The 12,995-nt window shown below is 38.3% G+C and overlaps 1 protein-coding gene across 2 annotated transcripts in view; it reads right to left on the reverse strand.

Annotated features, from left to right (window-relative positions):
• Positions 1-12,995, reverse strand: part of NEDD4 (NEDD4 E3 ubiquitin protein ligase) — a 145,970-nt gene that overhangs the window by 10,715 nt on the left and 122,260 nt on the right. For both annotated transcript variants that reach the window (XM_068551973.1, XM_068551981.1), the window contains 8 exons: positions 12,395-12,516; positions 12,233-12,303; positions 5,159-5,254; positions 4,724-4,797; positions 4,380-4,440; positions 1,530-1,589; positions 1,337-1,444; positions 586-682 (listed from right to left, as the gene is read on the reverse strand). In XM_068551973.1, the coding sequence (XP_068408074.1) occupies positions 586-682; positions 1,337-1,444; positions 1,530-1,589; positions 4,380-4,440; positions 4,724-4,797; positions 5,159-5,254; positions 12,233-12,303; positions 12,395-12,516 (689 nt within the window). The remainder of the gene's footprint in view (positions 1-585; positions 683-1,336; positions 1,445-1,529; positions 1,590-4,379; positions 4,441-4,723; positions 4,798-5,158; positions 5,255-12,232; positions 12,304-12,394; positions 12,517-12,995) is intronic.

Raw genomic sequence — 12,995 nt, forward strand, 5'->3', positions numbered from 1 at the left:
CAGCTGCTTGACAGGTTCTGCAAACAGATATAAATGAAGCTTAACAAGGAAACCAGGTTTACCAAGGAGGGGACAGTAGGGCTCCAATCTTGGCTATACTCTCTCTGAAAGATTTGTTCTTCTTGGTATCTTTAAAAGCAAGTAAATCTCGTTCCAATAAACAGAATATTTAACTTCATTTAGTCCGTTCTTTCCCCCAAATGTATTCTACTATGATACTCTCTGTGTTTTGTTGTATGCTTATTAACACCCTGTGGAACTTTACACGCTGCCTGCCCTAAACCATCACACTACAGGCAATGCTTGTTTTGTAATGGAATGCAGGGTGGGAATCAAATTTAAAATTCAAGAATGGGAAGTAACTTGAGTCATTTCATGTTTCCAGTTTTCTCCTTTGCTATCTGATTAGAAGGTGTACATATATTTTGACCTACTTCAGTGTATCTAATTATAATCATTTTAAAATCTTAATTTTTTTAATTAAGCTAAATATTTGTATAAATGATAGAAGCCTGAAGACTAGTCAGCCATGAAGAAGACAACTGGCATAAGCTCCATCTTTTAATGATCTACGGAAATCCTTACCATACAGTTCAGCAAATCCATTCATAGGCACACGGGATGTGCCAGTGACAAACTGAAGTAATCGTATTCTTTTTTCTGAGTCCATCATTACAACAGCCTGCAAAAGATAAAAGCAGCACTTAGGAACATCACTGGAAAAAACCGGTAACAAAACTATCCTGAAAAATATGCTATCAGAATTTAGTTAGAGCATTAATGATCACTTATGAAATTTGCATGTTTCTTTTAGTTCAAGTTGTGCTTATGGGTGGTTCATGAAGTTCTTGAAACTTCATTTCCAAGGCTACATGGTAACTCTTTAAAGTGGGATTATAGCCTAATAAAGTGACAAAATTTCCTCTCAGGTGTGACTCATGGCTTTTAAAAAATTGTTATTTACTGGTATTATTGAGTAGCATACACATTTCTGTATAAGATGGAAAATCACATTCCAAGGAGCCATGCAGGAGTCCCAGAGAATACACTGCAGGTTATTACAAGTTCCCTTGAAGAGTCCCAACTTTAGTAAGGAATCAAGTGCCTATCTCAGCTGTCACTACCACTTACTACATTCTGCACATTTTACTTATCTAAAAATATGTATGGAGGTTGGAACCATATCCAGAAGGTAAACGTATACCATACAAAATCAAAGATAATTTTGGCAGGGCTATATATATTTTTTGTCTTATCTCTATGTGATCCACTAGTATAGTTAAATATGATTGAATCTACTGAAAAGTAATTTATGAAAATAGAAGCTTGCCATTACCTTCCAAAACCACTGGATGACTTGATGATTTACACTGTAGCCATTTTTGTACTTTGTGTGTTCTCTCCAGTCATTCACATCGACATCTCCCAAGCCACACATCAGAAGCTACGTAATAAAAAATGTCTAACTGTAGACATGAAAAATAATTGGAACAAAAGTCCTGTTTTAAGATAAGAACAATATTTCTTACCTCTAGTTCATTTTCATCAAAAATTTTGATAAGATCCTGTGGTATCAGTTCAAAAAATCCCTAGTAGAAAGAATATATTTAAAACCCTGGTCAGTGGGGTCAATGGACAATCCCATACTTCGTCTTCTTCCACTACACATTCATGGGCTCTTAACTGACATTTCAGTGTTGGCAAGAAAGTATACATGTCTGTTCTCTCACTGATTCCTCAAAGTGGCTATTTTAAAACTTCCCCACAATTTTTAAGTCTCCTCCTCCTCCATGTCACCCCTTCTTTACAGCAGATAATTTCTACTTGAGAGAGAAAATAGAGGCAATTCTGCAGGATGGAATTCCCTCAACCTTCTGCATCCCCATGTACCAACCAGCACCAACATCCACGAGGGCCTCCTCCCCACTGCTGTGGAGAGAGGGACCACTTCCTCTCTGTGCTTCATCTGCTTCCTCAAGGATGTCATCACTAAACCTTTACTAGCTCACTCTTTTTTTTTTTTTTTTTAAATTTATTTATTTATGGCTGTGTTGGGTCTTCGTTTCTGTGCGAGGGCTTTCTCTAGTTGTGGCAAGTGGGGGCCACTCTTCATCGCGGTGTGCGGGCCTCTCACTATCGCGGCCCCTCTTGTTGCGGAGCACAGGCTCCAGACGCGCAGGCTCAGTAATTGTGGCTCACGGGCCCAGCTGCTCCGCGGCATGTGGGATCTTCCCAGACCAGGGCTCGAACCCGTGTCCCCTGCATTGGCAGGCAGATTCTTAACCACTGCGCCACCAGGGAAGCCCTACTAGCTCACTCTTGATGCATCTAAATTTGTTCAAGCCTTATCTACCTTAAAAACAAAACAAGAAAGCAAGCCCCTCTTTCTGCTCTCCACGTTCTGGACAGTGTTACTACGCATTTCCAAATCCCCTTGCTCACCCCCATCTATCCCTCAACCACTGCAGTCTGACCTCTTCATCAATGCTTCCCTGAAGGTGTCCTGGAGACACTCAAAGACAGCTTTGCAGCTACATCTAATACATGCTTTTTAGTTCCCTATCTTATTTGACTTCTCTGCACTACGATATTGTTGACAACACCTTTGTACTTGAAACTCTGCTGTTGTTGATGGTTTTCCTCCTATGTCTCTGTCTGCCTTTGCTGATTTCCTTTGATGTCTTCGTTTCTCCTGTCTGTTCCTTAAATGTTGGTGTTCCCACATCCCCGCGTGTGGCCATCCACTTTCACCATTCTTACTGTTCTTTTGAATTTTCCATCTTGTCTAGTCTACACCTCCACTACACATATGCAGAGGATCCCCAGATCTCTATCCTTTAAATCACCCTAAGCTATAGATCTCCCTTCCTGAGAGCCACTCACGTGCACACACAGCTTTCTTCCCACTGTCCTTACCATTTCTCCCCGGGATTACTGCAGCACTTTCCCGACTAGCCTCTGCGGCTCGTCTTGCCCTCTCTAGCTCACTACATACCACTTCCAGAATGATCTGACCAAAATGTATCAATACATTGAATCCTGGTGTTCTATTGTTAATAGCCTTTAATGCCACCTTCTTCCCTCACTGGACTTCAGAGAAAACTCCAAACAAACAGGGCCCCCATCATCTGGTTCTTCCCATCTCTCCAGGCTTAATTTCACCTCTTGCATCCTCTTATCCAGTACAGTAATTGCTTGTATTCTCTCTAACGTGTGCCCAGTCTGTCTACTGCCACACTTCACAGGTGCTGCCCCCTCTGCTTAGAATTGCATTTCCTCTTCCTCTGTGGCTGGCCTATCCCTTGAGCCTTCCCCTCCCCTGCCTCCACCTCTCTCTGCTCTGGTTTCTACCTCTCTTCTCTGCTCACCTAGTACTGCAGGCTTCCCTCTGTCCATTTCCCCCTTTAGAGTCTCTGCTCCTTGACAGCAGGACCTATGTCTTTTTGCCTCTCGCATAGCACCAGACACAGTCAGTGCTCAATGTTGAATAAATGAAAAAGTATGTGATAAATAGTTAACAGAAGACTTTTAGTTAGCTTAGGAAATGAATACCCCGACAACAGCCTAAATGTCTATCAATTGGGAAGTTTAAATAACTTATGAATTTAGAGTATGAATAAAAGGCAGCCACAAAGAAAGGTCACTATATATCTTGACATGTAAAGACCTCCAATAAGTATTTGATAAGAGAAGAAAGTGAGTCACAAACCAACATGTATGATGTGACCCCATTTAGGAAAAGAAACAAATAGTATATTCCACCATCCCTCTAGCACTCTTGTTTCTTTGTTCACCTAAGGTTACTTAAGGTGAGGGGAGTGGGACTGGGAAAGGTGAGGGGGATCCATGTTAAGGAGGACTGTTTATTGCATGGATTTCTTTTTTTTTTTTTTTTAAAGCCTTTTAAACTTTATTTATTTATTTATTTATGGCTGTGTTGGGTCTTCGTTTCTGTGCGAGGGCTTTCTCTAGTTGCGGCAAGCGGGGGCCACTCTTCATCGCGGTGCGCGGGCCTCTCACTATCGCGGCCTCTCTTGTAGCGGAGCACAGGCTCCAGACGCGCAGGCTCAGTAATTGTGGTTCACGGGCCTAGTTGCTCGGCGGCATGTGGGATCCTCCCGGACCAGGGCTCGAACCCGTGTCCCCTACATTGGCAGGCGGATTCTCAACCACTGCGCCACCAGGGAAGCCCACATGGATTTCTTGAATGATTGCGTTTTAACTCAACATCTATTCATTTAATATTTTGTCAGTATGAAAATTAATTTTAAATGGTTTTAAAAAGTCATATACTACTTTTTCTCTGACATGATAAGGACCAATATTTAAAACTTACGGACTGTACTTTGAAATTATAGAAGAGGAAACAAAATAAATACCTCTTTAAAAGCAGCCATTTGCTTCTGGATTCGGTTTACAAATCGCCATTGTATTACAAGACTAAAAGAAACAAAACATTTCATCTTTTTCACAGGAAACAAGAAAAACTGTTAAGGTACATGTATTCTGGTTAGAAACAAAAAATAAAGACTAGCTAAGCCCAAGGCAAAAACTGAACATGAGTGAGTAATATGACATGGTTACAGAAAGAAAAAAAGAACATTGAGGCTCTGGCTCTGGGGTAAGAGAAAGAAGGTACAGAGTCTTCCCAGAAAGAAGTATAAAATTATTTCCAATAAAGAATTTACTAAATAGAGTAAAATACTTACAACAAAATACTTACTAAATATATTCCTTTTTGTTCTTATTGGTGACGACTATTTCTGATCCGCCGTTTTTCAACTCATGTTGATGGGTCTAAAATTAAGCATGATACCTTGATATGTTATTTTAGTGAAAAAAATTAAGTATACATATGATAGTTATACCAGAAACCTGGTGTTTTAAATTAAATCCATTCAAAAGCTAAGAAAACTTGAAATATTAGTTTTACTAAAATAAATATGGAATGAGTCCAATGTTAAAGAAGCAGAAATACTTTCTGAGAGACAGCTTTCGTTACTGGAAAATAAATTTAAAAATAGAGTGCAGAAATATGTTGAATATATGCATTATTTAACATCTAAACTTAAGTTATAACATTTCACTTAAGTTATTAAACTTAAGTTCTAAAGTTCCACAATTTATGTACCATTTTAATTAATCAAAATTTACAAACCTGTCCAAAAAGTTCTTCATCTATGACAAACCTGAGGTCCAGTTCTGTTGGATCGTTTTCAAGAATCCACCTTAGTGAATTGTAATACTCACTATCCTAAGTGGGAAAGATTGCATATTTAAAATTTGTATATAGAAAGAAGATACCTGAATCTGCAGAGAAAGTATGCTGAGGGTCTGAATAATTGGACAAAAGATGAAAAGGTCAGTTGGACATCTTTTACACACACACACAAGTATTACAAAGAGTTGAATGACCAGTAAGTATAAGTGCATATATCAATAGCGTGGTGCCTGCTTAAAAGTTTCGAAGTCTATCTCTGTTTGGAAGTAGTGGAGGCACAGACTTTATTATCCAGTTAAAGGGTCAGTTTTGACATGAATCCTAACTGCCATGGATACTCAGGAGCACTCAACACCTGTTTCACATGGCTGGTGAGACTGTGTTTGAAGTGTTTAAGCAGCTCTGAGGAGGCTGTTATTTATACCTGGCCAAAGTGGAAGAAAAATCTCAAATTAAATACAAAACTTCAGTTAACCAATGCCAATAACTGTGCAATTTTATGATTTACGAAGAATTATACTGTTCACACGAATAATGTGTCACAAAAATGGGACTTGGTAACACGGACGAGGTCTTGGAATCCATGTGTTCACACACTGTGTGATGCTATTCAGTGTAGGTTACAAAGTTATAGTCAAGGATTTAATCCTTGGATTTCTGTTTCTTTTTTTAATTTTTAAATTTTATTTATTTTTTTTATACAGCAGGTTGTTATTAGTTATCCATTTTATACATATCAGTGTATACATGTCAATCCCAATCTCCCAATTCATCACACCACCACCCACCCCTCACTTTCCCCCCTTGGTGTCCATACGTTTGTTCTCTACATCTGTGTCTCAATTTCTGCCCTGCAAACTGGTTCACCTGTACCCTTTTTCTAGGTTCCACATATATGCGTTAATATACGATATTTGTATTTCTCTTTCTGACTTACTTCACTCTGTATGACAGTCTCTAGATTCATCCACGTCTCTACAAATGACCCAATTTCGTTCTTTTTTATGGCTGAGTAATATTCCATTGTATATATGTACCACATCTTCTTTATCCATTCGTCTGTCGATGGGCATTTAGGTTGCTTCCATGTCCTGGTTATTGTAAATTGTGCTACAGTGAACATTGGGGTGCATGTGTCTTTTTGAATTATGGTTTTCTCTGGGTATATGCCCAGTAGTGGGATTGCTGGGTCATATGGTAATTCTATTTTTAGTTTTTTAAGGAACCTCCATACTGTTCTCCATACTGCCTATATCAATTTACATTCCCACCAACAGTGCAAGAGGGTTCCCTTTTCCCCACACCCTCTCCAGCATTTGTTGTTTGTAGATTTTCTGATGATGCCCATTCTAACTGGTGTGAGGTGATACCTCATTGTAGTTTTGATTTGCATTTCTCTAATAATTAGAGATGTTGAGCAACTTTTCATGTGCTTCTTGGCCATCTGTATGTCTTCTTTGGAGAAATGTCTATTTAGGTCTTCTGCCCATTTTTTGATTGGATTGTTTGTTTTTTTAATATTGAGCTGCATGAGCTGTTTATATATTTTGGAGATTAATCCTTTGTCTGTTGATTCATTTGGAAATATTTTCTTCTATTCTAAGGGTTGTCTTTTCGTCTTGTTTGTACTTTCCTTTGCTTTGCAAAAGCTTTTAAGTTTCATTAGGTCCCATTTGTTTATTTTTGTTTTTATTTCCATTACTCTAGGAGGTGGATCAAAAAGGATCTTGCTGTGATTTATGTCAAAGAGTGTTCTTCCTACGTTTTCCTCTAAGAGTTTTATAGTGTCCAGCCTTACATTTAGGTCTCTAATCCATTTTGAGTTTATTTTGTGTATGATGTTACGGAGTGTTCTAATTTCATTCTTTTACATGTAGCTGTCCAGTTTTCCCAGCACCACTTATTGAAGACTGTCTTTTCTCCATTGTATATCCTTGCCTCCTTTGTCATAGATTAGTTGACCATAGGTGCGTGGGTTTATCTCTGGGCTTTCTATCCTGTTCCATTGATCTATGTTTCTGTTTTTGTGCCAGTATCATACTCTCTTGATTACTGTAGCTTTGTAGTATAGTCTGAAGTCTGGGAGTCTGATTCCTCCAGCTCCGTTTTTTTCCCTCAAGACTGCTTTGGCTATTCGAGGTCTTTTGTGTCTCCATACAAATTTTAAGATTTTTGTTCTAGTTGTGTAAAAAATGCCACTGGTAATTTGATAGGGATTGCACTGAATCTGTAGATTGCTTTGGGTAGTATAGTCATTTTCACAATATTAATTCTTCCAATCCAAAAACATGGTATATCTCTCCATCTGTTTGTATCATCTTTAATTTCTTTCAACAGTGTCTTATAGTTTTCTGCATACAGCTCTTTTGTCTCCTTAGGTAGGTTTATTCCTAGGTATTTTATTCTTTTTGTTGCAATGGTAAATGGGCGTGTTTCCTTAATTTCTCTTTCAGATTCTTCATCATTAGTGTATAGGAATGCAAGAGATTTCTGTGCATTAATTTTGTATCTTGCAACTTTACCAAATTCATTGATTAGCTCTAGTAGTTTTCTGGTGGCATCTTTAGGATTCCCTATGTATAGTATCATGTCATCTGCAAACAGTGACAGTTTCACTTCTTCTTTTCCAATTTGTATTCCTTTTATTTCTTTTTCTCCTCTGATTGCCGTGGCTAGGACTTCCAAAACTATGTTGAATAATAGTGGCAAGAGTGGACATCCTTGTCTTGTTCCTGATCTTAGAGGAAATGCTTTCAGTTTTTCACCATTGAGAATGATGTTTGCTGTAGGTTTGTCATATATGGCCTTTATTATGTTGAGGTAGGTTCCCTCTATGCCCACTTTCTGGAGAGTTTTTATCATTAATGGGTGTTGAATTTTGTCAAAAGCTTTTTCTGCATCTATTGAGATGATCATATGGTTTTTATCCTTCAGTTTGTTAATACGGTGTATCACATTGATTGATTTGCGTATATTGAAGAATCCTTGCATCCCTGGGATAAATCCCACTTGATCATGGTGTATGATCCTTTTAATGTGTTGTTGGATTCTGTTTGCTAGTATTTTGTTGAGGATTTTTGCATCTATATTCATCAGTTTTACTGGTCTGTAATTTTCTTTTTTTGAGTATCTTTTCTGGTTTTGGTATCAGGGTGATGGTGGCCTCGTAGAATGAGTTTGGGAGTGTTCCTTCCTCTGAAATTTTTTGGAAGAGTTTGAGAAGGATGGGTGTTAGCTCTTCTCTAAATGTTTGATAGAATTCACCTGTGAAGCCGTCTGGGCCTGAACTTTTTTTGTTGGAAGATTTTAAATCACAGTTTCAATTTTATTACTTGTGATTGGTCTGTTCATATTTTCTATTTCTTCGTGGTTCAGTCTTGGAAGGTTCTACTTTTCTAAGAACTTGTCCATTTCTTCCAGGTTGTCCATTTTATTGGCATAGAGTTGTTTGTAGTAGTCTCTTAGGATGCTTTGTATTTCTGCAGTGTCTGTTGTAACTTCTCCTTTTTCATTCCTAATTTTATTGATTTGAGTCCTCTCCCTCTTTTTCTTGATGAGTCTGGCTAATGGTTTATCAATTTTGTTTATCTTCTCAAAGCACCAGCTTTTAGTTTTATTGATCTCTGCTATTGTTTTCTTTGTTTCTATTTCATTTATTTCTGCTCTGCTCTTTATGATTTGTTTCCTTCTGCAAATTTTGGGTTTTGTTTGTTCTTCTTTGTCTAGTTCCTTTAGGTGTAAGGTTAGATTGTTTATTTGAGATTTTTCTTGTTTCTTGAGGTAGGCTGTATAGCTATAAACTTCCCTTTTAAAACTGCTTTTGCTGCATCCCATAGGTTTTGGATCGTCATGTTTTCGTTGTCATTTGTCTCTAGGTATTTTTTGATTTCCTCTTTTATTTCTTCAGTGATCTCTTGGTTATTTAGTAACGTATTGTGTAGCCTCCATGTGTTTGTGTTTTTTATGTTTTTTTCCCCTGTAATTGATTTCTAATCTGATAGTGCTGTGGTCAGAAAAGATGCTTGATATGATTTCAATTTTCTTGAATTTACTGAGGTTTGATTTGTGATCCAAGGTGTGATCTATCCTGGAGAATGTTCCATGCGCACTTGAGAAGAAAGTATAATCTGCTGTTTTTGGATGGAATGTCCTATAAATATCAATTAAATCTATCTGGTCTATTGGGTCTTTTAAAGCTTGTGTTTCCTTATTAATGTTCTGTTTGGATGATCTGTCCATTGGTGTAAGTGAGGTGTTAAAGTCCCCCACTATTATTGTGTTACTGTCGATTTCCTCTTTTATAGCTGTTAGCAGTTGCCTTATGTATTGAGGTGCTCCGGTGTTGGGTGCATATATATTTATAATTGTTATATCTTCTTCTTGGATTGATCCCTTGATCATTATGTAGTGTCCTGCCTTGTCTCTTGTAACATTCTTTGTTTTAAAGTGTATTTTATCTGATATGAGTATTGCTACTCCAGCTTTCTTTTGATTTCCATTTGCATGGAATATCTTTTTCCATCCCCTCACTTTCAGTCTCTATGTGTCCCTAGGTCTGAGGTGGGTCTCTTGTAGACAGCATATATATGGGTTTTGTTTTTGTATCCATTCAGCGAGCCTGTGTCTTTTGGCTGGAGCATTTAATCCATTCACGTTTAAGGTAATTATCGATATGTATGTTCCTATGACCATATTCTTAATTGTTATGAGTTTGTTTTTGTAGGTCCTTTTCTTCTCTTGTGTTTCCCACTTAGAGAAGTTCCTTTAGCATTTGTTGTAGAGCTGGTTTGGTGGTGCTGAATTCTCTTAGCTTTTGCTTGTCTGTAAAGCTTTTGATTTCTCCATTGAATCTGACTGAGATCCTTGCCGGGTAGAGTAATCTTTGTTGTAGGTTCTTCCCTTTCATCACTTTAAGTGTATCATGCCACTCCCTTCTGGCTTGTAGAGTTTCTGCTGAGAAATCAGCTGTTAACCTTATGGGAGTTCCCTTGTATGTTATTTGTCATTTTTCCCTTGTTGCTTTCAATAGTCATTCTGTGTCTTTAATTTTTGCCAATTTGATTACTATGTGTCTTGGTGTGTTTCTCCTTTGGTTTATCCTGCCTGGGACTCTCTGTGCTTCCTGGATTTGGGTGGCTATTTCCTTTCCCATGTTAGGGAAGTTTTCGACTATAATCTCTTCAAATATTTTCTCTGGTCCTTTCTCTCTCTCTTTTCCTTCTGGGACCCCTATAATGCAAATGTTGTTGCGTTTAATGTTGTCCCAGAGGTCTCTTAGGCTGTCTTCATTTCTTTTCATTCTTTTTTCTTTATTCTGTTCCATAGCAGTGAATTCCAACATTCTGTCTTCCAGGTCACTTATCCGTTCTTCTCCCTCAGTTATTGTGCTATTGATTCCTTCTAGTGTATTTTTCATTTCAGTTATTGTATTGTTCATCTCTGTTTTGTTTGTTCTTTAATTCTTCTCCGTTTTTGTTCTTTAATTCTTCTAGTTCTTTGTTAAACATTTCTTGCATCTTCTTGCTCTTTGCCTCCATTCTTTTTCCAAGGTCCTGGATCATCTTCACTATCATTATTCTGAATTCTTTTTCTGGAAGGTTTCCTATCTCCACTTCATTTTCTGGGGTTTTATCTTGTTCCTCTATCTGGTACATAGCCCTCTGCCTTTTCATCTTGTCTATCTTTCAGTGAATGTAGTTTTTGTTCCACAGGCTGCAGGATTGTAGTTCTTCTTGCTTCTGCTGTCTGCCCTCTGGTGGATGAGGCTATCTAAGAGGCTTGTACAAGTTTCCTGATGGGAGGGACTGGTGGTGGGTAGAGCTGGCTGTTGCTCTGGTGGGCAGAGCTCAGTAGAACTTTAATCTGCTTGTCTGCTGATGGGTGGGGCTGGGTTCCCTCCATGTTGGTTGTTTGGCCTGAGGCGACCCAGCACTGGAGCCTACCCGGGCTCTTTGGTGGGGCTAATGGTGGACTCTGGGAGAGCTCTCATGCCAAGGAGTACTTCCCAGATCTTCTGCTGCCAGTGTCCTTGTCCTCACGGTGAGACACAGCCATCCCCCACCTCTGCAGGAGGCCCTCCAACACTAGCAGGTAGGTCTGGTTCAGTCTCCTATTGGGTCACTGCTCCTTCCCCTGGGTCCCAATGCACAAACTACTTTGTGTGTTCCCTCCAAGAGTGAAGTCTCTGTTTACCCCAGTCCTGTCAAAGTCCTGCAATCAGATCCCACTAGCCTTCAAAGTGTGATTCTCTAGGAATTCCTCCTCCCGTTGCTGGAACCCCAGGTTGGGAAGCCTGACATAGGGCTCAGAACCTTCACTCCAATGGGTGGACTTCTGTGGTATAAATGTTCTCCAGTTTGTGAGTCACCCACCCAGCAGTTATGGGATTTGATTTTATTGTGATTGTGCCCCTCCTACTGTCTCATTACGGCTTCTCCTTTGTCTTTGGATGTGGGGTATCTTTTTTGGTGAGTTCCAGTGTCTTCCTGTTGATGCTTGTTCAGCAGTTAGTTGTGATTCTGGTGCTCTCCTGCAAGCCAATCTTTTTATCGGGTTTCTGTTTCTTTGCAGTAGCTTAATCTCAAGGCCTTGCTTTTGGACTGCCATTTTGAAAACATATGCCATTCATCACAAATAATCACAATTCAAATACTGATGCAAGAGATGCATAAAATTGATGTATAACATGTTGAAGTATTTAGGGAGACGTTTACTGATATATGCAACTTTCTTTGAAATGCATCAAAAAACAAGATGGATTGATGGATGGGGGTGTGGACAAGTGAGTATAGATAAAAAGCCAATTGTGGAATCTGGGTGGTGGATACGCACATAGCCATTGTAAAATTTTTTCAATTTCATTGTATGTTAGAAAATTTTCATAATAAAATGTTGGGGAAAATGTTCATTTGTATTGTGGAACATCTATTGATTTTGTTCATTATTAAAAGGTAAGCCTGTAAAATATTCAGTTGCCTGTTATATCATACTTTATAAGTGAAAAAGACATACCACTGATTCCATATCATGAAGTGTTATTGGCTTGTGCAGCATCATCTTGTAAAATGGTCGGATGAAAAAGCCTTGTAAAAAATCAAATATATTCAAAATGATTACCAAGTGAAAGAAATCAGATAATTACATTAAAAAAAAAGTTTTATGCTTAATACTAACCATCCAACAGTTTGCCATGATAAACTGCCATCCCAGCTACCCGGCCAATAAACTTGAAGTAAGAGAGGTGATCTTCATTACACAATCCAGAGTTGGGATTTATCTGTAGGGTATAATTATCCCTGTAAAGATAACCACATTTAAATGTTCCTTTCTGTATTTCACACAAAAATTTTAATATGACAAATAACTGTAAATCATCTCCCTCTTTTCAGAGTTGTTTACCTCTGTTAGAACCATATTAGACCATTGGATTTAATGGTTTTAAAAATAGTCATTTTGGTCAAAAGGTGGAAACAATCCAAAATGTTATTGAAAGATAAATGGATAAACAAAATGTGGTATACACACATAACGGGATATTATATAGCCTTCAAAAAGAAGGAAATTCTACCACATGCTGTTACATGGATAAAACCTTGAAGACATTATGCTAATGAAGTCAGTTACAAAAAGACAAATACTGTATGATTCTACTTATATGAGGTACTGACAAGAGTCAAATTCATAGAGACAGAAAGTAGAATGGTTAATGCCAGGGAATGGGGGAGATAGTGTTTAAAGGGTACAGAGTTTCAGTTTGGGATGATGAAAAAGTTCT

Source organism: Eschrichtius robustus, chromosome 1 (genome assembly GCF_028021215.1).
Source record: "Eschrichtius robustus isolate mEscRob2 chromosome 1, mEscRob2.pri, whole genome shotgun sequence".
In the NCBI taxonomy this organism is placed as follows: Eukaryota; Metazoa; Chordata; class Mammalia; order Artiodactyla; family Eschrichtiidae; genus Eschrichtius; species Eschrichtius robustus.